Source organism: Nyctibius grandis, chromosome 2, assembly GCF_013368605.1.
Source record: "Nyctibius grandis isolate bNycGra1 chromosome 2, bNycGra1.pri, whole genome shotgun sequence".
Taxonomy (NCBI): Eukaryota; Metazoa; Chordata; class Aves; order Nyctibiiformes; family Nyctibiidae; genus Nyctibius; species Nyctibius grandis.
This window is the reverse complement of record NC_090659.1, coordinates 25,543,308-25,569,049: the sequence shown is the minus strand read 5'-3', so window position 1 is coordinate 25,569,049 and position 25,742 is coordinate 25,543,308. Positions and strand designations below refer to the sequence as shown.

Here is a 25,742-nt window from a genome sequence, read left to right as displayed (position 1 = left end):
CTGTCATATAAAGTTTTGTTTCATAAATGCACGCAGTGTGTCACGCCTCTCAGAAACAGATTCCAGTTTTAGAAGTATATAGAAAGTGCATTCACCTGTCCCTCCCCGCAAAAAGCCCTCTGCCCAATGTAGCTGCAGTCAGGAGTATAGCATATCTGAAACGTGAACTTGCTCCCAGTGCAGCAGCTGATTGTGTCTGGTGTTGAGGACACGGCCTTGCTTTTATGGAATTCCAGGCTGTTTTCCCAAATATGTTAATGCAGTATTGGAAGAAAAAGGGCAGAATAAGTGAGATTAAGGAATCTAGAAGAGCTATACCCAGAAAGTGCCACCACCACAGTCAACTTCCTATTGTGTTTGCAATTTGAAGAGAGGATGTGTAAGAAGCTCCCACAACCTTAAAGTCCCTGTGATGTGGACTGCTTAATTCAAAAGCAAAGGACCTAACAACATCCCCTGTGCCTTCATTTAAGTAGCAAACGTTTTCTTCCATTTCCACAGCTACCTTACACAGTGCTGCCCATCAAACACTGTGGTGACATGCAGCACCCCTAACCTACCCTTGGCCATACACCCCACTGCCTGGCTGCTTCAGCTTCTTCAGTACGTGGAGTTGTGATCTCTGACGCTGCCTGGTTCAACAAGAGAAGGCAGCTCAGGAAAGAGGACTTGCAGAAGGGCAGGTGGATAGGCAATGAGGGAAGACAGGTACCTCTGAGGACAAGAATTAACAACAGTAATGTCTCTTCTGTAGCGCATGGCAAGACAACAGACAGTAAGGAACAGAGCTCTGCTGTCATCTGGGGCTTTGCTTTTCATAAGCTGGCTTTTGCATGCAAATACTAAGGACCATACCATCTTAATCAAATTAATTCTTTATTATGCTGTACTGAAAAAAAACTTCAACCCATATTTTTCACCTTAAAGCTGAAAAAAATAGTCCTAGAACAGAGCATTAAAAATTCTAGATCAAAATCATCAGACTTTAAAAATGAATTATGGACCTGAGGGCATTCAATGGAGGCACAGAGATAAGAAAAGCTGTACTTGTGCAAACTAGAAAAGTAACAGAAAATAAGTTTCTGCTTGCTTACTCTCAGACTCAGAGCCCATCCTCTCCACAAAAAAAGGTCTGCCCATACAGTGACACACAGTGCAACTGATCTGTCATTTTAAGGCAGCTCAGCACAACCTGGAATATTCAAAGGAGCAAAGGATCATGGAAGGGAAAACCTACAGGAGAAACCAAGAAGTCAGTGTATCATCACACGTCTGTCATTTGTTACAGGCACAGATACCCTAAAGAAGAGCTGATATCTTAGGGGACTGAGCAGGTACAGAGGCAGGCCAGGGATACACTAGAGGTAGAAATTGTAGAGATCTACTTCTGTTGGGCAGCCTTCTGATAAAAATATGGGGAAGGGAACAAAAATGCCAAGTGAACTTCCAGTGGGTCTTGGTTTGCTTTCAGATGGGAGCATATGATGTTGGTGTACAGCTGAGGAAGGGTGAAGGTCTTTATCTTCCAGTGAAAAATAGAAACTTAAAAGATGTCAGATTTGAAAAACTGGTTTAATCTACAGCATCTATCTGTACAGCCATCTTACCCTGCTGGAACCTCAGCTTCTTAGATCACACAGCTTTGGGTTTACTTTGGAGGATTCTTCAGGAAAGGAACATCCCTCCCCCTACCCTGGTCATTTGGAGGAGCCATGCAAAACTTTATATACTGCTTCTATAAATGCTACAGTAATGCACCGTCCCTCCACAGTTCTCAATGACTGGCTCAGTGCAGGGAATGGCCGTAGGGTTAAGCTTGTTCTTTACTCCCAGCCCCCACAAAATGATCCACCCAGATTATTGCTGCAGACACGTGGCCCTCGCATGGATCAGTTTGCAGGACTGAGACCACAAAGCATAAATGGAAATAAAACCAACCAAAGCAAAAAGAAAATAGCCCTTGGTGCACATTTAGTTACAAAAACCAGAGGGGCAAATAGGAAAAGGATGCAGATCTCCCAGTTACATTATCGCCTACTTACTCAGTAACATTGCAAGAAATCAGATGCTGGGCAGTCACCCTTTTTCATTCAAGCACAATTAAAAATCCCTCTATACCAGCATGTTATATACAAAATCACGTACAGTTAAAATAAGCAACTGAAAGTGTGAATGAGATTCTCATATACAGTACTTTCACACAGCCAAAGCTATTTTATTTTACATGATGAGTCTTTTGCATTAATCTTTTTCTGAAAGCCCAGTAAAAACAGCGTGAACTACTTCAGCAAAATTTAAGAGACAACTTACAAAGTAATATTTGCATAGCACTGTAAATCTGCATACTTGTTTGGGCACAGTTCTTAGTAGAAACTACAGTAGGTGACAAGGTTGGGTTTTCTTAATAGCTTCTTGTTTTTAACCAGATTCAGACACATCTCTTCTGAACATCATAAAATCAAGTGTAGGAAATAACTGTAAAAATGTACAAAAATATATACACATGCACAGTAAATGTGTACCCTGTATACAGTTTTATTACTCGTTAGATTTGGCTAATAATGATCATCTGGTACTTACACTTCCCTCCAAATGACAAGTTTGTAACAAATCAGTCAGGTTAAGGATGGTGAGTTTTCTGAGAGAGAAGGTTTTCATTAAAGCTACAGTACTTGCTGGTGATCTTTAGGAGTGTGCAACACGTCAGCAGACAGTAGCTGCCTGGTGTGCAGGCAAGTAGCATTCAGTTGTCACAAGGTAAAGCTCTGACAAAGCTGAAGCAAAATAACATGAAGAGGCACAGCTTGGCTCTCTGCACAGATGCACACGCACGTAATAACGGAGATACACAGAACCAGTTCATGCCTTGGGAAAGAAAAAAAATTCATTCCTGATTAGACTCTGCTGCCCACTCTTCCTCCCTTCGCAAATTAGATTTTAGTGTTACTAGTAAATCGGTGTGTTTTCCTTGAAAATACACCTTGGCCAAAATAAAAGAAATAAAACTTGTCTAAGACTGCAAATTGGTAGTAGTAGTCCCCTCACTAAAGAATACCTCCAATTTAGATTTTAAAAGTAATATTATATTCCAGTTTCTGCTAAAGTGCCTATTTTAAAAATACATTTCCTCTTAAAAAGATAAAATGCTGCTTCTGCTTATGTAAAGCTTTTTAGAAATAGACAATCAGCAACACTCAACTATTCTCAAAAGTGAAAGTGCACAAATTAACTTTCTTCACAGTTTCAAAAACTGAAGAGTGGCTTGTAACAACGGGTATAACGTTTTAAGAAATACAGGCAGCCTTCCATAAACCTGGAGAGGCTGAGGATAGGAGAAACACGACAACATGTTTGGTTTACGGATGCCAATCTACTGTCTTCCCAATTCCAAAGTGTGAAATATTTTCATGACGTTTTCTGGTGGCTACCAAACGTGGCGCAGACCCTGTAACATCAACTTCCAGAAAGTTTTCGCTCAAAACCATAGCAGGTAAAAAAACCACAACCAACAATCTGCAAGGATCTTGATCCTAGAGATTGCTGAGACAATCAGATAAACTAGTCTCCAAGATAATTAGGGGGATGTGGTGCAGAGTAAGAGTTGCCATCTGTAACAAGGAGATAAGCCCTTTAAGACAAATTCTGACCCCAGTCACATGAACAGGGCCCCTCCTTGTAAGTTGTCACATGGAGGTTTCACATTCGTATTAGAGTCAGAGTTTGCCTGCCCACATACATGCTTATCTTCAGTTTGCGAAGCTCCTGGCAATCGCTCAGTTTTCTCAGGGCGAGAATTTGGCCAGACCTGTTGGTGTTCCTCCTCCTTCCAGTGATGCACCTTGTGGTGTTCTTCCTCCCTTCAGCAATGCACCTTGCAGCTCTCAGCACGACTGTTACCTGCTTCAAATTCCAGCTTCACTCAGCACTGGCAGCCTTGAGGCAGCCCATTATGGATCAAAAGGTTCAGAAATACAGAAAGGAGTAGCTGTGACAAACTGGGTCGAAGGACAAATTCAGCATTACCATTACGGGGAAGGGCTCCTTTCCACAGGTATAAACCAGAATGTGTAGTAATCATCTGCTGTGAACCAGAAGCTTCACACAAAGTGAAGTAAGCGCACAGGCATCCAGGAGATGCTGTGAGCTCCACCGCTGCATCTGATTTTCAAAGGAAATCTAGGAATGGATTTTGCAGACTTTTATCTGCATTGGCCTCTAGCATCTGAATGAAATACACTTGGGCTAGGTCTGGCCAATCCTGGCCTTAGACTTAATACATGCTTCTCCAAGATGCCAAAATATGTGAATATTATCTGTCTTCAATCTGAAACACTCTGCACAGTGTGAACTCAGCATTATTAAAAGCCTCCAGTCCCACATTTCTTTAATCAAAAAGAGATTTTGGGGTAGGCCCTGACAAAAACTGCATCTTTAGCAATTGTCAGACATACAGCAACCCCTGCTTGCTAGTTATTCCAACTGTTAGTAAAGACCTTGTCCCAACTCTCTTTTGTCAGCTTCATCAATGCCAGAGGGACCTGTTGCCAGGTAGTGACAGCCTAAGGGAGCAGGCCTGGGAAGGACTCCTCTTTCCTAATAAAGCTTTGCTCTGAAGCAGCAGAGTTGCATTATCACTTAACACAACTATGCCACTTCAGACCTACAGAGCACGCCAACCAGCACCAAAACGCAGGAAGACAAAATGCCAGCTATATGAGACGATTTCTACAGGATTGGTTGAACTGGAAAGCTCCAAGTTCCAGCTAAGAGGTCGTAACCGAACCATCTGCAGGAAATACAGGCAAGCAAATATACAGACATCAGTAGATGGAGACAAGTGGTATCATGTGGAAGTGAGCAGACACACTCACTGTTTCTGTGAATACGAGGCAATTAGGACAAAGGTAGTAGTCATATTCATTGGTCAGCATTTAAGTGTAGAGCCCTTCAACATAAGTTAAAGCAGAACAAAGGAACGTTGCCCATGCTTTTTGTGCTAGAGACAGATATTTTGTTCAGTAACGCAAAGTCAATTGCAAGAGCACATTCAGCCCACAATGAGCAACAGAGAACTGTCATCCCTACCAAGCCAAGACCTCCGGATACCAGTTATCTGGTCCTTCTTCAGCATCAGCTTTTTGTGCCTTCCTAACTGAGAGATGCCACAATGCTAGCAGTCTCCGAGCTCTCCCATCAGGTTCTGAGACGCAGGTCAACATGATGCTACCTTAGAACTGCAAATCACACTGCAAGAGCAATGTCATTGTTCTTCCTGACAATGACAAGCACTGCCAAGGCCAAGAGCATAGCATCTGTCCATATCAGTCTGAGAACCATTCATCTTCGGAGTCAATGCTGAACTCCATGGCAGTCAGCTTGCAAGTCCATACTGGAGAACATGGTATTTAGTCTAAACAATCAAGCAATAAGTGAAAGTTTTGAAAGGTGAAGAGAGAAAACACTCCTGTAGCTTTAAGTTTATTAAACCTAGCATGGTTGAAAAGCAAAAGACAAAAAACATGATATATTTTTGTTTATTATTGCTCTTAAAGGGCTTGGTAGTCAAATATACAAGCTATGTTCTATTAAACCAGAAGAAAATAAGACATAAAATCTATGCTCACTTTTCCAATCCAAGCCACCTGCTAATCTTCAATTAGCGACATTAACTTCAGCTATTTCTGGTCATTTTAATTTATACATACTCCGTGTACGCGTGCATAAAACCCCCTATTTGAGGAGATAAAATTCAAAATTAAGATATCTGTGTTGGTTTTATACTGTTTGTGCATTGCTGTATATTTCAGTTTTCCAAATGGTTACTGATATGTCTGTTTAGAAGAGCAAAATTTAAGTATCTGATGATGTATTTATTACATTTTCAAAAAGAAAGTATGACCAATAAGTTATGATAAGAAAACATGAAATGTTGGTTATTCTCCCCTTGATGTACATGCACTAATCCCGTGATTCCTAATAGGGAGCTACATGCACTAAGAGGAGAAAAGGGTCCCGTGAAGAGAAAGACTATTAATTCCCTTCTCCTTTAAGCATCTCCCCTCTTCTCAGCATTAAGGAGGGATTTATTTTGTGAAATTCTTGTCATGCCCATTAATATACTGCTCAAAATATAAGTATAAAACATAGTCAACGGTCAGCCTGCTTTGCAAGCCTCATTCTACTAAGCCAGTACAATTTATATATACTCAATATCATCTTCAGGAAGCAAGTATACAGCATTTGTAACATCTTTCTAAGAAGCAAGAATTACATCCGTTACTGAATTACTTAAGAAAAAAAAAGAATAAAGAAAAGAAAGAAAAGCCCACTGCTTTTAATCCTCTGGTTAAAAAACAGGGAAAAGTCAGAGAGTTGTCTTTATCAGCATTTGGAAGTCTAACCACATTTAAAGACAGAGGACAAAAACATCCAGCAAGGAAAACCAGAGTCATGGCTAGGCTCTGTTCTCCTCAATTCCCCAAGCATATTCCAAATTCCACTAACATTAACAACAGTTCTGCATCCCCTATCTTAGAGAAGATTTATTGAGGGGACAAAGATGACATACTAATGCTGGGGCTATGGGTACAATGATTCAGTGAAGATGATGAGTCTAACAGGAGACAGACAATGTAGGTCATCCTTCAAACCCTCTTGTTGAAAAGACCACAAATAAAAATCAAGTGTACGATAAAACAGTGATTAATGACCCCAAGTAAGATATTTTTCTAAGTTACAAAATTGCTCTTCCAGTGTTTGAAAACAGAAAAACCTGTGGGAGAAGAGGTTACATTCCAATAGTTAGAGTAAATACAAAAAGAAGGTAAATTATTACTCTCTTATCTTGGTTACTAGAGCAAAGATGAAAATAACGACCAGTGCTTTGATAAGATCTGCTCTTTACAAAAGTGAGATAAATATTCTAGTGGCAGCTGGGTTAAAAATACAGACCCCGAGGGTCAGCTTCTGCCCTCAGCTGTAGATCTGCAACCCATTTCACGAACTTCTGAGCGTAGCCAAATGCAGATTGTGGCCTTCAGACTTGAACATACAGGTAGTTCCCCTCTGTTTGCAAATAATTCTCCAGCTATGCATACAGCAGCAATCTACAAAAACCTCAGAGCGTGCATTTGTAAAAAAGAAAAAAGAAAGAAAGAAAAGAAAAAAGATAGGTACAGCCATAATTCTGATCTCTAATTTTCAGTGAAAAAAACCCCAAAAGGTCAACAAGTAAAACTAAAGATATTTAAAATCCCTGAAGAGACCCCATACTCTTTCTAATGCTTAACAGCACAGCTCACCTTGCAATATACTTCACAATAACATCTAAAGCATGACCAAGTGGAAAGTGCAGCACACCCTGTCATTACAGCACACAGGGTAAGATCCCGGCCCCATTTGAATCAATGTCGAAACTCTCATTAAAAGTTCAAGAGATGCCAGTATTCGAAATCTGATTGCTACAGACCTCTCCTTTTCCAATTCTTGTAAAAAAAGACATTTTGAAAACTAGTGTGCTGGTTTCTGCTGCTGCCTCCCAGTTTACCAAGAGAAGTTGGCTGAACTGGACTTTGGTGATGAGCGACGTGAACAGAAATAACAGGAGAAAACGTCAGGACAATTGAATAAATTTCCTTCTTCGCACAACTCCAAATCCTACAGTCAGCATTAATTCAGAAAACAAAAAAGGCCCAAACAGATTCAAGATTATCATACCTGTATGATGTGAAACAGGGCAAACAACACTCAGGACTGAAGTACTATTTTGAAATTAAGCAGTCTTGAGCAGTTAGCAGGAAATATGATGAGAATTTTATACTGGTTTAATACTAGTGGATCTGTTCTATGGTATGTGCTGATCAATAACACACTGCTTCCAAACTCCACTATCCGTTCTCTCGCATTACAGAATTTTTAAGACGTTGCCTGAAAATAAAAAGTATCAGTGTAACATACAAATAGGATTTCATCTGTAGCCATGACAACAAAGCCTTTCCAAAATGACTCTAACCCAATGAACATCTGTCAGTTAATTTAAGAAGGGTTGTTTTTTCCTGGCTCATTAATAAAAAAAGTTGGAAATCAACAAACATTACGTTGGCTTTAGAAGAGGAAACATTCAATGGCTCCTGTTGTAAAAGTGAGTGTAGTGCTCTTGACAGAAACCAGTGTATTCAGTCATCTGAAGATGCACGTGGCCATGGCCAATGCCCTCTTTTCTCCCCCCACCCCCAAGTCTCTCAACAAAGCAAGAAAAATTAGTTTCTTCTTCCACCCCACCCCAGATTTTCTCCCATAGTTTGACTACAGTAATCCTTAAACAGGCATAAAGTTGATGCATTCTTCAGCTGATGCCTCCAACTTCTTCATTCTTGGCTCAAGTTTTACTCATTAATATTAGTCATCAGTTATTAAGAAAAAGATAGTTTCTAAGTGTTTGTTGTTGTTTTTTAACTGAAGTTAATCGGATACCATAGTCTGGTTATATGTGCTGAACTGCAGCTGTCAGTTATTCCTTTTTCTTGAATTCTTGGTTGCCATAGCTGGAGCCTTTTTCTATTTCAGTTACTCCTATCAGTCTACGAACTCCAAAGGAAGCTTTAAAATATAACAGAGAAATGGGAGGCGTATTAAAACCAGTTCAGGAATTTAAGAAGTTACACAAGCAGAACCAACATGAGTTAACCCAGTCCTGAAGGCAGTAGTGACTACAGACCAACAGTGCGCTGTATGAGGCTGCACATGGATCGCAGGTCAGATGTCACACTAAAAGAGGAGGACAATCCAGATTTAAAATTATAATTAATGCTTCTAGTTGATTAACAGGACAGGTAGCATGCACACTGAAGCATATATTCCCCCTGCCCCAACTGGGGTTTTTGTGTGGGTTTTTTTGTTTGTTTGGTTTAGGGTTTTTTTTTTCCTCAGGGTTTTTTGTTTGAGAGGGGCCTGGGGGTTTTTGTATTTTGTTTGGTTTTGTTTTGTTTTTTTAATTCACAGACAAGGTGTGCTGTAAAAGTATTTTCTCCTTCAGGCACCATAATAATGGGTGACTCACATTACAAGACTCACTTGCTATTATTGATTACTATAGATACTGCCGAAGATATGAAGGCAAGCCTGCCTGGATTAAAGCTTTTGAAATAATAAGGAGTGAGCTCCAAGTATTCTTCTGCAAGCCCCGTTCATATTAATTAATTCACAGAACTTATTGGAGCTAATGGATCCTGTTACATGTCACTCTGGGCTTAGCTTCTTCTCTGCTTTTATTACCTGCTCCAACAAGTCCCAGGAATGTAAGGATAAGGAGAGGTGATCCACTTGCAAAAACTCCAAAGCCAAATGTGAAGAGAGGAGAGAGGAGAACTGTGGCCCAAAAAAGAAAGTTTAGGAGAGTCCATGGTCTCCTAGGAGGTTTAAACTGCTGGCCAGGAAATATGCCTTCCTGATTATACATCTCTTGCAAAGCATCCTGGGAGAAAGAGAAGATAGGAGAAAACATGTTCATAATGTCTGCACCAAGCAATCCAAGACTAGTCAATTCCAGGACAACGTCAAGGACAGTATCTGTGGTAAATACCCATCAAGAGTACACAGCATCCATTTCCATCTGCTGTCATTTATTTGGGCATTTCACTGAGGCTACCGTATTAGCCCCCTGAAGGCAATCCTGGCCACCATCAGAAACGGAAACTCTCCACTACCAAATACCTTCAACTCTTAATTGCTTAGGAATTTAGGGCAGCGTCAGGCCAAAGGCCAATTCAGACACTACCTGCCTCTTTGCTGGATGCTTTTTCTTCCTGTTTTTACTTGCAGAAAGGTCAGCATGATTTAGCAAAGCATAACAGAAAAATGCTGTATATACAGCCAGAAGAGGAAGGCAAAGCACAAGCTAACCAACAGAGACAGCACTGTGCTAGCCATAACCTCAAGACTTCAACAGGGCAGTTGCATCCTGAGCTGAGCCTGCAGACAGATGCAATCACAGAACATATCACTCAAAGGAGCAGCATGCCCATGGTCTTCCCTCAGTTTGTAAGAAGCTCTGTAAGGTTTCCAAGCCATTACCAAGGATGGCTCAAGTTTCACTATTTCTTATTTTTCCCACTTAAGCTGTTTTTCTTTTAGCTTCCCTTGTAAGGGAACTTATAAGGCCAGCAGGACTAGGGAAGTGATCGTCCCCCTGTACTCAGCACTGGTGAGGCCACACCTTGAATATTGTGTTCAGTTTTGGGCCTCTTCACTACAAGAAAGACACTGAGGTGCTGGAGCGAGTCCAAAGAGGGGCAACGAAGCTGGTGAAGGGTCTAGAGCACAAGTTTTATGAGGAGCAGCTGAGAGAACTGGGGCTGTTTAGTCTGGAGAAAAGGAGGCTCAGGGGAAACCTTATCGCTCTCTACAACTACCTGAAAGGAGATTGTAGCAAGGTGGGTGTTGGTCTCTTCTCCCAGGTAGCAAGTGATAGGATGAGAGGAAATGGCCTCAAGTTGTGCCAGGGGAGGTTTAGATTGGATATCAGGAAAAATGTCTTCACTAAAGGGGTTATCAAGCATTGGAACAGGCTGCCCAGGAAGTGGTGGAGTCACCATCCCTGGAGGTATTTAAAAGACTTGTAGATGTGGTGCTTAGGTACGTGGTTTAGTGGTGGACTTTGCAGTGCTAGGTTAATGGTTGGATTTGATCATCTTAAAGGTCCTTTCCAACCAAAACGATTCTATGATTCTATCATAAAGGGCTGAGAAGTGCAAGGCATTCCTTGCCAATAACAAAGCCTTTTAAGGACATACCCTCTGTGCGGGAAGAGCGCTTTAAGGATTCCAGTTACAACATATTGCTACCACCGTATGATCAATACATAAAATACCCACATATGTAAATAATACCTCCCCAGCAACATCTCACACCAAAGCTGAATGGAGGTACGGCCAACACCAGCAAGGAATACCAAGCCCTCCATCTGCAAGAAAAGCAGAGCATTCTGCCCAAGGAATGGCAGAAGCGGAGTGAATGCTCTGTGCTGTCTCTGCTCTCCTTATTGCAGTCTACAACTACCTGAAGGGAGGTTGTAGTGGAGTGGGAGTCGGCCTCTTCTCCCAGGCAACTAGCGATAGGACAAGAGGACACAGCCTCAGGCTTCGCCAGGGGAGGTTCAGGTTGGACATTAGGAAGCATTTCTTCTCAGAAAGGGTCATTAGACATTGGTACAGGCTGCCCAGGGAGGTGGTGGAGTCACCATCTCTGGATGTGTTTAAGAGAAGACTGGACATGGCACTTAGTGGTGGTGTCAGGGCAATGGTTGGACTCGATGATCCCAGAGGTCTCTTCCAACCTGATTGATTCTGCGATTCTGCTTAGCTCTGCATTTACTGTTTAAAAACTCAGGAGCCAAGCAAAGAAAGATCACCCCTGTAACATACACCTTAATGTCTTCTCCTCCAGCCAGGCAATGTCAGAAGAAATTCTTGCATCTAAGAGCCTTTTCATATAGGAATTACACGATGGCATGTCCCTGATAGCAGGAGGCGGGATTCAAGGATTCCAATTTTTTTAAGCTCTCTAGTCCCATCTTACACTAACTGACCCACAAGCTACTTTGATACACCTGCTAATAGGAGGTGGGGGGAGATGATAGCAAATGCTCTTTCTAAGGTAACTTCTCTCCCTTTAATTGAATTAGAGCTTAGGTATTCAAACAAATGAGGTTAAAATGAACAAAATGAAACTCAGAACAATCTGCTGCCTACCTACAGACTAAGCGTAAGCTTGGAAATGCTGAAGCACAGGTCATCATAGCAGAAGAAAGCCCAAGATAGTGGAAGTTTCTGTGCTCCTCTGTTTTCCCACAAAGATAAGCAACACAAGAATCAAGATACACATTTAAAGTTCAACAATCCACCAATGAGGGCTGGGCAACATTAATTACAGTTCTCTCCTCCTCCCCACAGAACTGTTAAATCTGTAGTCAAGAAATTAACCATCTAAGGTAAAAGAAGAAAAGACATGAGGAAAAGCTGTGAGCCCTTTGAAGGCATGCTAGCCATGTGCTACATCAGTCCCTGGCAGCAGATCCCAAGGACTGTCTGTATCATGTCACACATCACTGCAGAGGTATTACCAGGAGGCAGAAGGAAAGTGACAGTGGAAGAAACATTAAAGCAAAGGACAATTGCAGCTAAGAGCTGGGACCAGCTGTCCCTGACATACAATTATCACTCTTCTTGAGTGCCTAAAAACACCCACAGGGAAAATGGAGCTTTTAGAAATGTATGACAGAGATCCAAGAGCTGAAGAATATAAAAAGACAGTGGATTGCTATTAGTCTTCTGCAACTTAGGCATATCTCTGAATCCCATTGTGTTTCCCGGCAATTTGAGACCTACTCACTACCCAGCCCTCTGCAGCCAAGGGGCTCTTCTGTACTGCTCCTTCTAGCAATTTAAGGGATGGCTGCCAAATTATATATAACATTTCCATCTCGTCTCTCCATCCAGTGGAAGAGTGTGCATTACTCAGTACCTTAATACACTACCCCTGTGAAAGTCCCAAAAGAGAGAAAAGAAAGCAAAGCTGTTTACCTTTTCCTGGTAAAGCTTATGAAGCCAGTTTGCAGCTTCCTTTTCATCTTGAGGGATATCTTCCAGAGGAAATCTCCTAGTTTAGTAGAGAGATTAAAAAAAAGAATTAAGGGAAAATCCAGGTATTTGACTTTAGACTTCTACTAGGGAAGATCTTCCATTCAGTGAAGGGCATAAGCTACAGGTAATACTGTCACTGATGGCAGAGGTCTTAAATGCAGAGAATAACTGGGACTTAAATAACACCCAGTTCTCCACCTAAAGCTCAGATTCTTAAGACAAAAGAAACTGCACAAGCTCCTATCAATTTCAGAGTACATTAGTAAAACAAGCATTTCCCATTTAAACACTGTTCTTCCTTCACTGGGAACGGCCACCGGTTGATTCCCAGTGAGCTCAGACTGGGGCACCCCGAGCTGGTAAAAGATAAGCAAGTTGCAAACCCCAGGATAATTGTTTGTTACATTTAGTTAGCGAAAACCCCATTTTGGAAGGAATGGGAGGGGTGGTTAAAAACTCACTTCGTACCAACTCTAAGGAAAACATTATCTTCTACAGCGACTGTACTTCTCTCTCCTTGCCTCTCCAGCCCTACAGACTGAGGCATGCAGTTCTGTGTGCATGCAAAAATTATGCCCCACTACAGGTACTGACCTGACCTCACCAAGAACAGGCACCCTGTAAGAGCCTCTTTCTAGTGGCGAAGAGCGAACCATTTTCCTGCATTCTTTTATTTTCTGAGATAGGCCACTAACACGCTCACAAATGTATTGTCTCCTTTCTCAGTGGCACACATCTCAGTCCTGGATCGATTCAGAAAGAAGTTGCTCCGTTTGTAGAGGGCAGGCACACACGTTACTCTCAGCTCCAATATATTTTGGCAACACTTGGACTGTATCAGGGCCCTCTTACGGCAGGGCAGTAAGACCAGAAGGGTGACCTCTGGGAGGGCTCTAGACACAGTGATGCCAGATACAACTTATTTGCTGCTGTTCAACTGTGGAATATATTTCTGCAGTACAAACTAAAGCTTTCAAGTCTGCAGCAGCAGAGGGAAGATATTCTGATACATTTCTAGTAATTTCTGCATCCCATAAACGAATTGAACACCAGATTTTACAGATTTGCTTTCAGTAGCTCTAACAAGAGGAGCTGCTCAATTAATATAAATAGTGCTCAATAAAAGCTCAGTAAAAAGTTGTTTCCTGAGAACTCTCTGGTAAAGTTGTAGCTGTATTGCTATCACCACTAGAGGGTACTCACAGCAATAACATTTAGTCATTTTTAGCTGATTATTTTCTCTTGAGCCAGTCAGGAGAAAGACTGGATCCTCTGCAGAGAACTAAGCTTCTTACCTCTGCACAGGTAACTGCACACGCATATACCAAGAACAAGAGCTTACATGCTTCCTTTCTCTGAGCTAATCTAAATTCACTGTCGCATTCAGGACACGTTCAATTTTCAGCAAAAAACCTGTAAAAATAGTTTCCTTATTCTCACAGCTTCTGCTCCAAAACAGAGAAAAATCTTGAAGTGTAGAAAAGCATATTGAGAATGTTGATTCAGTCCACAAACAATTTTTATTTCAAATATATCTGAACATAGTCATTAGTTTCTTTAAAAGGGTACAATTAGTAATTTTACCTGACAACATCATCCTCAACAGAATTTTATGAACCCAGACCTCTTCTAATGACTCTTCTACCTCTTCTTCCCTCCTGCTACCTCACCAATAAATGAAACCAGCTTGCTTCTCCATTAGCAAGCCACAGGATATTTAACTGAATGCAGCTGCTCTTAAACCCCATTAGGGCTGTGGCATTCTGCCTCCCTAGAATAGCATTTCTTCCACAGAACTGTTGCTGCAATACCTCGACACCATGGATAATCAGTGTGATTCCCTACGAAGTCTTTCACCCTTGAAGGCTCTGGCAAGACACACTTGTCCTGTTGAAGGACAACATATAGAGCCAGTGCCACATATCTGTAAAGGACAGACCCATGGCCAGAGGTGAAAGGTGTGGTGGAAGTAGCAAGGCTTTTTTTTTTTTTTTCTTTTTCTTTTAAAAACCAAACATCAACCTCATCACCAGAATGTAGCAATGTTTTCCAAAGTGTGGGTGAAGTCCCCAAAGAAGAAGCAGTGAACTGTCAAAAGAACTGTGGAAAGAACAACCAGGTTGTTTGTCAGGTACAAATACAAAAGGGAAAAGAAATTCAACAGGAAAGGGTTGGTAGTTTTTATGATCACAAGGAAGTCTTTAAAGCAGAAGGCAACAAGGAGAAAGCAAGAAAGAGAAAGCATGCGTGTGTGTGTATGCACATGTGTACGTGCTGTATGGGGTTAGGTGTTAGCAGCTACTCTTTCAGGCAAAAGAACAATGAGGAATGTGAGGAATGTACCACCTCATTCATACGATCTCTGAATTTCAGCATTATTTAACCTCTAATCTGCTAATCAAACCACATGAGAGAAGGAGAGAAACTGGCACAGTAAGGAGCTGTACGCCATTTACTGAAAGAGACTACTCACGTTGGACAGGCTACTTATACTATGCATATGCTTGCAGGGGACTGGGAAAGAGGCAGAACCATTGGTTTTCTGTTCCCAGAAGAGAAAGGAAAAATGTGAAGTAGTGCCCTCATTGCAGAAAACTTGGGGAAACCCCATGATGACAATATGGTCATACCCAGGCTCAAAAAGTCTGTCCAGTGCACTCTGACTTGCTGGGTGGTATCACGGGATCTCACACATGAAAGCGAACTAAAGCAAGGGGGAAATGGGGAGGTCTTTGTAGACTGCAGAGGAGCTTGAAGGACAAGGAAAAGGGGACTACAGCAAAGGACATTATTACCCTGTAAAATCTGAATACACTTCAACATGCCAAAGCATGCATCTTAGGTCTCACCTCCATCATTATATGCTCACCTTACACACATATCTGCTTCATATTTCTTTCCATAAAGAATTCCTAATAAAGACGGGTTCTTGTTTCCTCTGAAATTTAGTGTTACATCATATACTGCTGAAACTGTTACAAAAAAGAAAATATGGCTGTTATATCTGCAGTTCTAGCAACGACAATGCCAGCATCCTTGCATTAGACATCAACAGGGCCTTGTGCAAGCCTTGCGTTAATGATGTCAGGTAGCAGCGTCCTTCACTACTTCGTATTTACATGTATTTATCTGTATCAGCCACTGACATTCCCATCTATGTAGCATGTGTGTTATCAAAACACAAGACAACTTTGATGAACTAAGCAACAATAAAGTACCTGAAAGGTTCATTATTTTTTAAGACTATATCTGAGAGTTATGTGGCCCAAATTAATGGCTAACATGCTGAATGCTTACTACTGCCAATTCGCTAATTGTAATGGATGTAATGAACGATAGAGTATACTAAACTGTGCTACACAGAGTATACTAAACACCACATTATAATTAATGCAAAGAACAAGTAGCAGCTTGCCAGTACCTGTTCCCCTGAGACACTGGACAGCAGTGGTGAAACCTTTGGTTCTGGGCAACAGGTGGTATTTCAGTTTAGGCAACCCCTTGGATTCAGCTACCTCCATACTGATACGATGCTTGGTCTCTGTAAAACGAGTTCCTTCACAGTACAGGAGAAACTAGTACAACAAGACAAAAGGCAAAAACAAGGACATCTTGAGAGCAAAAGAAACCAAGCAGAATACTGAAAATTTCTGTAAGATAAACATACGTCCATGCATGCGCACACACTTCAATTATCTCATTTGATCATCAAGTATTAGGCATAAGCGCCACCTCTCAACTCATTTACAATTATATTTAATTTTAACAACACTGGTACCAAATTTAAGGCAATAAAAAGTGTCTAAATAGTTACACCTGAAACATTTACTCAAAACAGAAAAATCTCTGAAGGCTTTGGCTGGCTGGTGATGGACTAATCTACAAACCAGAAAAAGCAATCCAAATATCAGTACACGACCACTTTAGGAAAAAACATATTAATCACTAGCTACCTCATTTAAAATTTGTACTGTGCAACCAGAATGACTCATCTGACGACAGACTTCTTTGAAAGCTTTTCTGATTTTTTTTTTTTGCATTTGTATCAGTTGTGTTCATAAGAAATGATGCCTTTCCCTAAAACATTTACCTTGTTCATCTTGTAAGGCACCAATCTGACTGTGGTATCCTAAGTAATATTAAAGACTTAAATCCTCCCATACCGACTTCAAGCAGCACAAAACATCGATCTGTCCTTCTCCAGCCTCTATATTGCCTCTGCTCTAGTTCAGAGACAGAAGCAATGCAAAGCTGAGAGCAGACACACAAAGCCCTTCTGAGGGTGCTAGGGTGAATTTCTGTTTATCCCTGGCCTTTTTGAAAGGCAGACATCATTCCCATTGTGCCAGCAATGGAAAACATTGCTGCGTTTCAACACACAGACCTCTGCATCCCTTGCAAGCAATGGAGGGAGAGAAGGGCAGTTTGCCACTACTCTCTCACAGCAGTATGATGCAACACTGTAATGTTGCAATTCAAAAGAAAGACTTGTTGAATGCATCACTGTACATCTGCTATCTGTCAGTACTGTGGTCGCTTGACTTTTTCTCTGTAGTGCATCGACATCCTATGCACCACAAAAGGTAAGTTAAATGAACGTTAAAACCACAAAGCCATCGACATGAGAGTCAGACCTGCCAGAGTGCAGTGAGAGGACGGGAGCTGGTCCTGCAACCTTCATTTGGCCCTTGAGGGCACGTTCATTATAAAAATCTGTGGTGAGGACAGCACAAGGTAGAGTGCAACAAGGCAATCTCAACCCCAGTCTGCAATGCAAGCTCTTTCCTCCATACCAAATTCTCACCCTCTGGTACTCAACAGCACAGTCATCCTTCTGGACCAAGCATGCAAGCGAGGTACAGACCGCGCTGCAGTGCAAGCGTGAGAAAGACCTCACAAAGGAAGGTTGCGCAGACAGCCCTAATTGTGGCATTTAAGAATGCACAAAAATTAGGAAACTGATTTTCTGAAATCAATTTTAATCCTTATTTAAATTACCAAGCAGGAAGTCTTGATTTAAATAATCAATGCTAACTACATTTTGCATTTATAGTTTCTAGTTGTTTTCCCTAGAGACTAGTCCTTGGTTCTCAATCATAGAATCATTAAAATGTATACATTTGCAACTAAAGTACAGTCTTGAGATTTTTTAATTGGTAGGGTTTGGTTTTTTTTTTTTTCAAGACTAATCAGGAGGTTATATTAAATGTAGTTCATATCCATATATTCAAGCAATTAAGTAGTTTAAAATACATTCTTCAGATTCTTATTTTTTGTATGCTTGTAATGATGGAAAAATCACAAATAATGCAGTCACAATGTACTAGTTAAGGCTTACTATTTTGCTATTAATTTTAACAAGCTGGACCTGATAATATTGAAAAAGCACTTAAAATGCACAAAAAGCCTCTTAAAATGTTTTATGAGCCAAATAATTGTACATTACATGCGCTGCTATAAAAGCAAACCAGTAAATTTATCAAAACGTTTGCATTCAAAGCTAAAAGAAGGTTAATAGGTTGATTATACCACTGTGTTGTTGCAGTAAAAGCTAACAACATTGCACATAATGAAACATAGATGTTTCACCCTTGACTTCAAATAATGTAAAAAAAATACAAAGGAAAAGCATAACCGCAAAAGCAGATGTAAGCTTGCCATATGGTCTCATAGGGACTTTTTGGGAAACCTGTAATTTCACAGATCAACGAGCATACTAACAAGACCTTCCCATCAAAGTCCATGGTCTGCGCATCCTCCCCACCTAAATTCCCTCACTTCTCCAGAAAAGACTTTTTTGTTTACGTGTCCTTTTAGCCTACCTCGGAAAATGTAGCTTAAGGTTATATAGATGTAGTAGTCAAATATAGGCTGTTATATTTTTTTAGAAAGGTAAAAAATAAGTTCAGACAAAATTAGCAAGTATTACACAAGCCTGATTTATAAATTATCATCAAGCTTCTAATCATTTATGCACACTTCTGAACTGTTTCCAAAATGACTTCCCTTACCAACAGGCAAACAGAGCAACACTTTACCAGCATATCCCAAAAGATCTCCTGAAACAGAGCACAGGTTTTCCTTGATAACACTAGAAGAAAGTAGCGAGCAGATATTCTCCTGATACATAAGGCTACAGTACCACATGAGTATCTCCACCACCATTTCACTTCTAGCAGTCATTTCTATAGGAACTCAACACTTACCCACATATATTCAGGATAATCAGCCAAACGTTTTAATCCTTCAATAACCGTATCTCTGTCTTCTTCCCATTTCCTTTTGCAGAAAACAATCTCAAGGAAGTACCACGTCCAGCCAATTAGGGGCACATATAGTAGCTCTCTCTTAGCCAGAACTTTGGAACTCTTGGAGAAAAACAAGAATAACAATCCAAAAATGTCATTTGCTAATTTGTACAATGAGATCAAACAAAAACATTGAAGTTAAGATGACGAAGAGTTGATGGAGTTATATCTGGAAACTCAAATGCAAAGAAACTGTATGTGTGTGGGTTTTAAATAGTCCTCCAGATGAAGGGAAAGTTCATGGCCCCACGTACCCCTAGCACTCCGAAGCGCTCTGTCATAGTCCAGCCACACAAGAAGTCGATTTCAAAGTTGTGATTCAAGATGATGATGACATGTTCTTTCCCAAAGGTGTTCACTGTGGCCTCGTCTGAGAACAAGGTGCACTCTGTGCCTGACCACCATTCCAGCAGCATTACCAACTCTGACAAACATGATGAAGATGGAGAGAGGAGTTAGGGGTACCGCTTACAGAAAGCATTTAGCATTTCATCTCGAGCCCCATTCAGTGCCTAGTCTCTTCTGACTCCCAACACCACTGCCACCTTTTCAATCCAACCCAGTAGAGGTGAAATTAGAGCTTAGACAGGTATAGACCAAAGAACATCACCATCCTTATGCAGTATTTAGGGCACTAGATGTATGCATTATGGATAATTTAACAAGTTCTTAACAGTGACAAGTTTGGGCATTATATTATGAATGTGAAATTTCATGATCACTGGAAAAAAAAAACAAAACTGTGTGCCTGAAAACAGACAGTTGAGCCGCTGATTGCTCCACTAAATGAGTACAGTTTCTCCCAGGTGGAATACAAATTATGCATAGATGCAGCCTAATGCTTCTACTCAACATGAAATGAGCTTTATGGAGGTAAACAGACCAATAAAGGGCTTTTAAAGGGATACAGTGCTATATGTCTTCTGCAATAGATTTGAATATTATAACACAGGACTCTAATGGTTCTGTATTATGGTCATCAACACAGAGTCAGAAGCACCACAGAATTGAGCTAATTTATCAAAATACCTGGGCAAAGCCAGGAATGGTAAATTGTGTCTTCCTTTTACTGCAAAAGAAAGAATGAGCCTTTTCTCCTCTGTCTTCTCCAGCTTTTCAATATCCCAGCATCTCTCTTACTCCACCCTGAACATTTCCTTCGTTACCCACTCTTCTGATTTTCCACCTTCCCTTTTTTCATCTTAAAAAAAAAACCTTCCACTTAAATTCAGCACACACTGAATGTAGTTGCTATGGTTAGCCTATTTCTCTCATTTCAGTACAAGCAGGCAGATGGAAGGCATTGCTTGTATCATGGGACAACTATAAAAAGTATGAGAATAGTTCATTCTCCCAGTAGGAAGATTTGCTTCCATGCAAACTGTAGTCATTGGTATTTTCTAATTTCAATGTGACATGGATGCAATCAAAATTTGGTTGCATGAATATGGCAGTTAAAAAGTCCAACTCTTCCCACATTACTACGACAAACTTGCACAGTCAAAACTGGAAGGCACCCCCTCAGTTCTTTACATCAGGTTCTGCCACGGGGTATTTCAGCTCTCCATCAAGAGGTCTTGGTTTTGCAAAACGGAGCAGCGCCTTCCTGCACAAGGGCTTCTGATCAGTGAGATCATGACAGGGTAATCTATCCATACTGCTAAATAAGAGTGGGTCCAACTTTGGAACACATCAGAGAGAAGGCAAACACAGTATTTGGGTGAATGACAGTGTAAACCAATCCTGGTCTGCTGAAGACACATAACTTCTCTAGCACTAGTTTTTTCACTTATATTCCCCATATGCCCACTTATCCTCCAGGTTATTCCCTTGTATCATTTTCAAGAATCACTCATTTGGAGGCATGACAAAGTTATGCAACTTGCTGATCAAGAGAGCGTAACCCTGATCAACTGGAAATACAGCAGAGGAAAGACAGAATAATAGTTTATACCAACCAGAGGTTTCTGTCACTGTTTTCCACCTTTGTCTCCTTTGCAAATGATGTGACCACTTACCTTTCTAGGTAATCCTCTAGTTATCCTACCTCAGTAAAAGGGGAAAGAGGACAGCAAGAGTCCTCAGTTGAGAGCTATGCTCTTCCAAGCAGGTGGCCAGGAGAATGGAGTAGTGGTACCAAACACAGCGTGGTACTCCGAGTGATTTTCCCTTTCCATTGCTGTCTATGTATACTAAGGAGGAACATCTCCAGTACCTGCTACAGTTGCTGCATTTCCTTATCGAAACCAAAATCAAACGGGTGTGTTTCTTCTTCAAAATCAGAAAAAAATTCTGTAGAGGCAGGTGTGGATGATTTTCTGCAGAGCATTTCTTGTACCATTCGCTCTAAAGTAGTGGAGGAAGCTTTGCTGAGAGATTTGCCAGAGTTCACACTGAGAGGAGGGTTGATGAGCCAGAGAACTGATACGAGGAAACAGACTGTCCTTTACAAGTGTACTGATAAATGATGTAATTATAACTGAGAGCGGGCTCATTTCCTTTTTTTTTTGGTGTGTGGGTTACAGCTATTTTGCATGGTACCAATCCCGCCGATGCTACAGCAAGCCCATCCTTCTGAACGAAGGGACAATAACACTTGCGCTGCTTGGGATACTTCCTGTAGAGGACAAGCAACACCTCGATACAACAAACCCTCTCCTGCAGCTGGGGTTCCCACATACCAAAGCAAGAAGGTTTACAGCCTTGCAAGTCACATGGAAACAAAGCAAACAAGAGGCACAGTGCACCTCTCAGTTTAAAGTACTAACATTTGAGAGGGTTATTTTTGTGACCAGACTAAACCAAACGCGCTGCGCTCTCCAAAGGCAAGTCATCTGAAAGGAACTGATGTAGGAAAGCTTGAAGTACAGACTACCCATCATAAATTACATGCTCTGCAAAGGGTTTATGTTGAGACCATAGCCCGACAGATGTTTTTCCCAAAATGGCTGCCATGAACCCTGGATAGAGTCTATCTCCTTCCCCTTCTGAAGCTGTGCTTTATGTATTTGAGAAGAGATACAGTAAGACTAGAGCCGGGTTTTCAGTGGGCCAAAGTACATAGCCAGATACGCGATCACCTGTGTATCTACCCCTGCACATGGATCCTCTGCCGGACAGGCAGAGCAGCTCCTGTTACAGACAGCTCTGACATGAACACCCTCAGCCTAAAACTAAACAGCTTGGAGTAAGCAAGCAAAACGTAGCATCTGGAACAGAACACTAACCTACAAGTTCGTTGCCAAAAGGCTTCCACATAATGAAATATATTTCATTATGAATGGCAACTTTTGAACTGCTGCATTTACACGGCTTACTTAATTCGTTATAAATCACAATTGAAGTGCATATTCTGTCAGCTCTTCCATTACAGGCCATCAGCACTCTGCAATCCCATATAACACATTAATTTTCATAGTTTAATTTCTCAATCATTTATTTTATAATAGGCTATACACGAGGGGTTATGCTAGGTACAACGTAATTACCTACTCAGCTTCTCCAAATCTTTTTTAACAGTAGTGTAGGTTATTTCCAGTGTATACAAGATAAGATAACAGCATTTAAAATGTAATTTTTCCATGCACGATACTAACTTGTGGAAATCAAGGGTCTGAACCTACAAGCCTTACAGGCACAAGCAGCTGATATCCTCAGAAAAGCCAGACTATTAATGTAACAATAGTTTTCAGGATGAGATCAGACTCTAGATTATTAAAAGCACATTAAGAAATTCTTACAAGCAAATAAAAAAAAAAAACACATATATACTCCCACTCCCCTCCAACCAAGCTGGCTTTGAAGTTTCTACCCATAAGTTCTTCCATTACAATACCTTTTCTCCTGACAGTTTGCCTGACACTTTCTATTTAATTTCCTTTCTCCTGTGCTTCTCAGACAACACTCTCAATAGGTGGGACAAAAAGCACAGGAAGGACAAGAAGCTTAAAAAGAAACCGAACTAGATACTTTGGAGAGTTTTTGTTGGTAGTACTTCACATCGATGATTTAAGAAACGTGGGTGCCTGTCAGTGGACAGCTCAACTGTAATTTCAGTACTCATTTAGGTGACTCATTCACCCAAAGTGGGAGTTGGATGCTGAGCTGAGCACTAAGGTAAGTGGCCATGCATACTGTGAAGGGATGGAGAATGGAAATGAATTAGATGATTCACTGCTGAAAACAGGAGGTGACATTTGGACTAAGGAGCCTTCTAAACATTCATTTCAGAAATCTAATCCCCTGTTAAACTGTATGAGGAGAAAAAAAAGCCATCCACAGGGATGAAGTTTTGCAAAGGTCTGAAAAGGGAAGGCAAAGCAGCTGCACTCGCTATAGAGCTGTCCCACAGGCAGAAGAAGAAAAGAGTGACAAATTGCTCATAAGAGGCGACACTGGCGTCACAGATGGACACTGTAGGGTGTAAGAGGACTCTGATGTTGTCACACAGTTCAGCTATAGAGTCATCTATACTAGATACTTTAAGACAGACATCTCTCTCTGCAGACCACGCAGTCTACTTGGGCTCCTAAGTAATTGGTCCATATCGCACGTATGCTCAATACCTGAAGCAGTGTCTGTGAATTCCCCCTTCTCCATCACTTAGCACAGGCTTTGATGCTGGATGAAGATGGTATTGAGACAGAATCAGCAACTCTATCAGACAAGATCAGATTGAGGATGGGGAAGAGCTTTACTTCCCACTTTTTTTCAATGACAGAGTGACAAAAGTATCACTCCCTTGACTTCTGTATGTTTTCACAATATTTCAGAAAAGATAGCTGCTTTGAACTGCTCTGAAAGTCTACATCTAACTTATCACTTCTCTCTCTCTCTCGTGTGTCTGTGTTTGTATACATACATGTGTGTACAGATATTTTTTCTTTAATTAACAAAGAGAAACAAAAAACACTCCCCTCCCCACCCCCAGCCCTCCCGTCCCCTTCAAGCATACTCACGGCTCCAAAGCGAATAGGCAAGGCGACAGTTTACTCGGCGATAAAACTGCTTGTTTATGGGCCAGAGGACTAGCGTGCATAGTTGAATGAAGTTAATGATCAGTCCACTCACAACAAAGACGAACCCAATGAGGAGGTGAACTATGAACTGGGTCTTCAGAAAGGCAATGAAGCCCATGATAACCACTCAGAAGCGTGCGCAAGGGCTGTCACTCAGAATAATTGTCCTGAAAGAGAAAGAAAAGAATTAAATGGAGACTGGATTTACAAGCCCTGAGGAAAGGCAGAGTGAGAGCCCTGAAACAGTCCATGCAACTTCAGCAACAGGAACCCAATCCAATAAATACTCTGCTCTCCAAGCCTGCCTCGTTCAGGTCTTCATAGAATAAACTGTTGATGGTGCAAATCACTTCCAAAAATAGGAGGGAATCATTATTTGCAATTTACAGCCCACTAAGATTATTGTTTGCTGAAGATGAATCTCACACCTCTCTTCAAACAAAGATTATATAATTGGACTTAATGCTGGGGGGAACACAGAGCCCTGCGCTCACAGGGAAGCAGTCGAGCCCCGATCAGTAAACAAGCTGCACAGTGACTGCTGTACCTTCAGGGGTTGCTGTCCCTGAACTGCAACAGGAGCCTCGGCCCCCCGCACCCAGTAAATGGCATGCCGAGCCTCTGGAGCTGTGCAAGCAAACCGATGCCGTCCTGGCCTGCCTTCAAAAGCCACCACTCTGTACACATTTCTCCCAAACAAGCATGGAGCGAGGGCTGCTGGGGGCTACAGAGACTTTGTTACGTGCTTGCTTTGACTAGAAGAGTACAGCAGTCCATCTGGGGAGCAGGCTCTTCATCCTGCAGTGAATTTCGGGATGAAAAGAGCAGGGCTGGTCACAGAGAGCATCAGTCTGGCAAACACTATGGCATGGAAATGGAAATTAGGTATTCCCACATCCAAAACCCATGTTGGAGCAAGTTTAATAACTTCTCACTTTGTCAAGCCACCAGTTCCATGATCAAATATACCAGTTAGTGTGGGGAAAAAAGTAAAATAATAGAAAAACCTTAGGCTATGTAGCAGTACAAACTTGATCTGGAAAGGGCTTTGGCGCAGAATCTTGATTCCACTGCATTATCCAGAGCACTTAACTCTGAGCATATGCCATATTTATACCAGGTGCAGAAAGATGGGCGATGTCTGAACCAGCAGAAAGTCACAGTAGTTTAGTCAGACAAGTCTGTCAAATACAGATACAATACAAATCCTGCCAGTACAAAGTTAACCCAATAAAATGTATTTACCAAGCCATCAGATTGAGTTTATTCCAAACCCTGCGTTATCTGGCACTGGCCTTTTGACCCGTTAGGTACTAGAAGCCCTAAAACTAGGCCAACCAGGCTGTCAAACCACAGCTTCGTCATCTCACCCAAAAAATAAAAGCAGGACCCTGATTTTCTGCCACAGCCAAAGCTTGCTAACAGTATTTATGCTCAGCTTTTACAAGTGTTGCAAATGACCAAAACAACTAGTAGATGGTAACAAACACTTTAGACAAGTCAAGCATCCAAAGGTGATGCAGAAGTTCCTGAAGATGCTCAAAAATAAAGTACGTGCCAGCTGTGAGGAACCAAACCATTTTCATTTGCCACCTGCTTACAGTATGGTGCTATTTATAAAGCTCAACAACAATTGTTTTCTACCATCTCTTCTACAAATCAGGTACTGCCTTTCAAGGCATGGTGCGTCTAGCTTTTGCACAATTAAAATCTATTTGCATCATTAGTAATCTACCTAATTCAGAAGCACATTATAGAGAAAAAAAAGTCTGTTTCAA

At 41.2% G+C, this 25,742-nt stretch overlaps 1 protein-coding gene across 2 annotated transcripts in view; it reads right to left on the bottom strand.

Annotated features, from left to right (window-relative positions):
* Positions 1 to 5,462: 5,462 nt before the first annotated feature.
* AGPAT3 (1-acylglycerol-3-phosphate O-acyltransferase 3) overlaps positions 5,463 to 25,742 on the bottom strand; it is a 94,510-nt gene continuing 74,230 nt past the window's right edge. For both annotated transcript variants that reach the window (XM_068420822.1, XM_068420832.1), the window contains 8 exons: positions 23,905 to 24,131; positions 19,201 to 19,370; positions 18,845 to 19,006; positions 16,060 to 16,213; positions 15,508 to 15,610; positions 12,579 to 12,654; positions 9,274 to 9,472; positions 5,463 to 8,598 (listed from right to left, as the gene is read on the bottom strand). In XM_068420822.1, coding sequence (XP_068276923.1) covers positions 8,510 to 8,598; positions 9,274 to 9,472; positions 12,579 to 12,654; positions 15,508 to 15,610; positions 16,060 to 16,213; positions 18,845 to 19,006; positions 19,201 to 19,370; positions 23,905 to 24,082 — 1,131 coding nt within the window. In that variant the 5' untranslated portion in view covers positions 24,083 to 24,131 and the 3' untranslated portion in view covers positions 5,463 to 8,509. The remainder of the gene's footprint in view (positions 8,599 to 9,273; positions 9,473 to 12,578; positions 12,655 to 15,507; positions 15,611 to 16,059; positions 16,214 to 18,844; positions 19,007 to 19,200; positions 19,371 to 23,904; positions 24,132 to 25,742) is intronic.